The 4,467-nt window shown below is 25.6% G+C and overlaps 2 protein-coding genes across 2 annotated transcripts; one reads left to right on the top strand and one right to left on the bottom strand.

Annotated features, from left to right (window-relative positions):
- Positions 1-379: 379 nt before the first annotated feature.
- Positions 380-1,185, bottom strand: Phum_PHUM523440 (uncharacterized protein; the record flags this gene model as incomplete). The annotated part of the gene is made up of 3 exons (XM_002431322.1): positions 380-856; positions 1,009-1,015; positions 1,148-1,185. 3 exons carry the CDS (start codon positions 1,183-1,185, stop codon positions 380-382), a joined length of 522 nt encoding a protein of 173 aa, XP_002431367.1.
- A 33-nt stretch (positions 1,186-1,218) lies between these two features.
- Positions 1,219-3,259, top strand: Phum_PHUM523430 (brg-1 associated factor, putative; the record flags this gene model as incomplete). The annotated part of the gene is made up of 7 exons (XM_002431321.1): positions 1,219-1,323; positions 1,466-1,632; positions 1,704-2,037; positions 2,127-2,429; positions 2,501-2,646; positions 2,721-2,979; positions 3,089-3,259. 7 exons carry the CDS (start codon positions 1,219-1,221, stop codon positions 3,257-3,259), a joined length of 1,485 nt encoding a protein of 494 aa, XP_002431366.1.
- Positions 3,260-4,467: the final 1,208 nt, after the last annotated feature.

Here is a 4,467-nt window from a genome sequence, read left to right as displayed (position 1 = left end):
TTTTGCAATTATATTAGTATTTTGTTATCATTGATAACACTAAGCTTAAAAAAATTTTATTTGTTTATTTTAGGTGATGCATTTCATTAAAATGTTTTAATTAATATTTATTTTAAAAAAAAAAAAAACCAAGCTTATTTTAAATATACAATGAAATGTAAGATACATAAAAGCTTTATTTTGCAAAAAAAAAGCTAAATAAGTTTTTTAAAGTTACATATTCACAATTATACTACCAAAAGAGTATATTACAAATAAATAATTATACACATAATTATTTTGATTTATAAAGATAATTACATGAATTGGTGTAATGAAAATAAAATTAAGTAAATTCATACACTATTTAAATTCATTTAAAAATTTTATCTATTTTTACTTAAGAAAATTGCAAAGAAATTGAGTGCTCCAATTCAAAATCGTAGCTAAAATTTTCTAAAAAACTGTCATCACCTGAATCTTTGATATCATTTAATGAATCTATTATACTGTCTATTTCTTTATTATTTTCTTCATCAAGCAGCAAAATTTCAGGTGAAAGTTGAAAAGGTACAGCTTGTAACATGTCTATTCTAGGTTCTTCTTTTTTTTTCCCTGAATCTAGACCGACTTCATTAAGATTAGGCAAACTAGGAGATGCAGCGTATGGTAAATTACTAGAAGATGGATTTGATGGGTCTAAATCGGGATATATTCCTGAATTTTTATCATATTCATCAGAATGTCTCCTTTCTAATATAACAAAATCGTTGTCTACCGAGGCTTGAGATTCACTTGAATCTTCTCCCTTGTGTTTGTGCTTTTTTCCAAAAAATAAAGAATGAATACCGGAGAACATTGTATACGAATAAATAACCTGCAATTACAAATTTTTTTTTTTTAAATAAATAATAATTAATATTACGTTCTAAGCTATTGATTACGTAAATAAATACAAATCAATTTTTCTAAAAACTTAAGGGAATACAGCTGCTTATAATTACTTTAGGAAACCTTTGAAATGCTTACGAGAGCCCTGAAGTAAAATAAATTGTTATACACTTGTTAAATAAAAATAAAAAATAAAAAATTTTACAAATTTGACATAATATTTAATAATGAATAAACGTTTGTTTAGATTTTGATTAGTTATTTCCACGTTTAATACGTGGCTGTAGAATTAGAAGTTAAGTTGTGAGGACGCATATTTAATGTTTGTAATTTATATATTTAAAAATCATGTCTCAGAGATTTAGTAGTACAAATGCACAATCTCCTCCTGCTCAAAGATATCCAGGACCTCAGGTTCCACCTTTGCGTCAATTTGCCGGCCCAAGTTTTCCAGTAAGTTTTAATATTTTATGGTTCCTAAAAAAAATTATAGTGGTTCATTTACAATAGTAATAAGCATTTATACGTTTGTTTTCTTTTTACAAATTCAGTCATGAACTTGAAGCATTTATTTGTAACTTTTTAAATACTTTAGATTCAAAATCGTCCTACTTTTAATGGACCGCCAACTTCGGGTGGGAATATAATGGCTCAGCAAAGCCCAAGAGCATCGGCTCCTTATGTTCCTAGACTTGGAGCTCCTAACCCGGCAAAAAGAGGACCTGGTGACAGAAATCCTCCTCCAACAGCACAATCTAAAACGTGAGTATTACTGTTCTTTTAAATTTCACATAATTATTATTTAATACTTGATGTATAATCTTTTTTTAAAGCGATTTTGCTGTTCATCAAATGCCGAAAAAGAAAAAAAAATTAGCTGATAAAATTTTACCTCAAAAAATAAGGGATTTAGTCCCTGAATCTCAAGCATACATGGATCTATTGGCATTTGAAAGAAAATTGGACTCAACAATTATGAGAAAAAGGCTTGACATACAAGAAGCATTAAAAAGACCTATGAAACAGAAAAGAAAATTGAGAATATTTATATCTAACACTTTTTATCCTTCTAAAGAACCTTCAGAAGGTGAAGAAGGTAGTGTTGCATCTTGGGAGCTTAGAGTTGAAGGCAGATTATTAGATGATTCTAAAAATGATCCAAACAAGGTAACTTGAAGATTTTCATATTTAAAATTTTGCAAAATTTCATTTATCGATTATTTAAAAATTAAATTAATAATTTTTTGTTTTTGCAGGTTAAAAGAAAATTTTCATCTTTTTTTAAAAGTTTGGTTATTGAATTAGATAAGGACTTATATGGACCTGACAATCATTTAGTTGAATGGCACAGAACTGCTACCACACAAGAAACTGATGGTTTTCAAGTTAAAAGACCTGGAGACAAAAATGTTAGGTGTACTATTCTTCTTTTATTAGATTATCAGCCTTTACAATTTAAATTAGATCCTAGGTTGGCAAGATTACTCGGTGTTCACACACAAACTAGGCCTGTAATTATATCTGCTCTTTGGCAATACATAAAAACTCATAAATTGCAGGTAAGGAATCAATGAATTAATACTAATTACCATAATAAAATACATTAATAATTTTAAAAACTGAATTTTAGGATGCACACGAAAGAGAATTCATTAATTGTGATAAATATTTAGAACAAATATTCACATGTCCAAGAATGAAATTTGCTGAAATCCCCCAGAGATTAAATCCACTTTTGCATCCTCCAGATCCCATTGTTATTAATCACATTATTAGGTAAAGTAAAATTGAAATATTTATTATTATTATTCAAATAACGATAAATTAAATAAAAAAATATTTTGTTGCAGCGTTGAAGGAACAGAGCAGAAACAAACAGCTTGTTATGATATCGATGTCGAAGTTGATGACACATTAAAAACTCAAATGAACAATTTTTTGCTGTCTACAGCAAGTCAACAAGAAATTCAAAGTTTAGATAATAAAATTCACGAAACGGTGGATACCATCAATCAGTTGAAAACCAACAGAGAGTTTTTCCTTAGTTTTGCAAAAGATCCACAACAATTTATTAACAAATGGATAATTTCACAAACTAGAGATTTGAAGGTAAGTTTATTTTTTTTATATGGAAACATTAGACGCACATTTAAATTATTTTGTTTATTGTTCTCAACTTGCGAATAATTTTATCCATTTTTTTTTTTTTTTTTTACAGACCATGACAGACGTCGTGGGAAATCCAGAAGAAGAACGTCGAAGTGAATACTATTATCAACCGTGGGCACAAGAAGCCGTGTGTCGATATTTTTATACAAAAGTCCAACAGAAAAGAGCAGAGTTGGAACAGGCTTTGGGCATCAGAAATGGTAAGTACACGTTTATGTAATTTTCTAATAAAAAAAAAAAAAAAAAAAAAACTGATCTAATCGTTTTATTGATTTTAAATTCGCATCGAATATTAAATCCGACTGTCGTAAATTGATTTTAGGTACGGAAAGATTTATGATGTTTCAACCCAAATAATAAAATTTAAATAAAAAAAACATAGGCGTGACGCTGTATATGACGTTGTCGTATTTAATTACCGGATTAATTTTATTTAAAATTTCAAAGGCTACAAAAAATAATAATTATTACGAAAAAAAAAAAGGCTTTCTCACTTGTATATCTATAGTGTAGAACGTCGGAATTATATTTATTTGTGAAATAGAAAAATTTACTTAACGAAAATAAAATATATATCTGTATAGTGTAAATGTTAGTTTCTTTTCGTTAATAATTCAAATTATCCTAATTTTTAAAGGTAAAAAAAAATTAAAAGACGGTTTATGTACATATATGTATCACAAAAACATATTTATTTAATAAAAAAAAAAATTTTAAATCCTCCCCAACGGAAAAAAAAAAAAAAAAATGTTTACCGGCGTTAAACGAGTTATAATAATACAAATTTTTTTTTTTTTTAAATTAATCCCAAAAAATAGAAAAAAAGGAAAAAAAAAAAAAAACTTAACAAGTTGTTGTTGTTGATTACATAAACGTACATATAAAAATGAATATAATTACGATATACAGGAAAACATAATAATAATACGACTAGAATTATTTTCATATTATATAATTGAAAAAAAAAAAAAAATAGATAATTGAAATTCGGATTATTAAATTTATTGGCACGTTTAAAATCGTCTCTCAATTTTATACATAAAATTTTATTTATTTATTTTTTTTGGAATCGATAGAAAACATAAAAAAAATTCTTCTGATTATTTTTTTTTTTCATTTTTGAATATGATAAGTTTGATTTAATTATAATAAGATTTTCTTAATAATAATAATAATCGTAATTAAAATAAATAACATTTATTTATTAATAAAAATAAAAATAAAAATTAAATTTTTATCATTGAAAAGTAAATACACTCGTACAAAAAAAAAAAATAAAAAATTTTTAATAAAATTTTCTTTTGAAATAAATAAATAAAAAGAAAAAAATTTTATATACTTAAAGCAAAATGTTAAATAAAAAAGGTAACTATCGATAATTAATTTGAAAATTTTTTACAATCGATACATAATCAATATCAAAAAAAA

This window comes from Pediculus humanus, genomic scaffold (assembly GCF_000006295.1).
Source record: "Pediculus humanus corporis 1103172108285 genomic scaffold, whole genome shotgun sequence".
Lineage (NCBI taxonomy): Eukaryota > Metazoa > Arthropoda > Insecta > Psocodea > Pediculidae > Pediculus > Pediculus humanus.
Note: the sequence above shows the minus strand (reverse complement) of the source record. Positions and strands in the feature narration are given on the sequence as shown.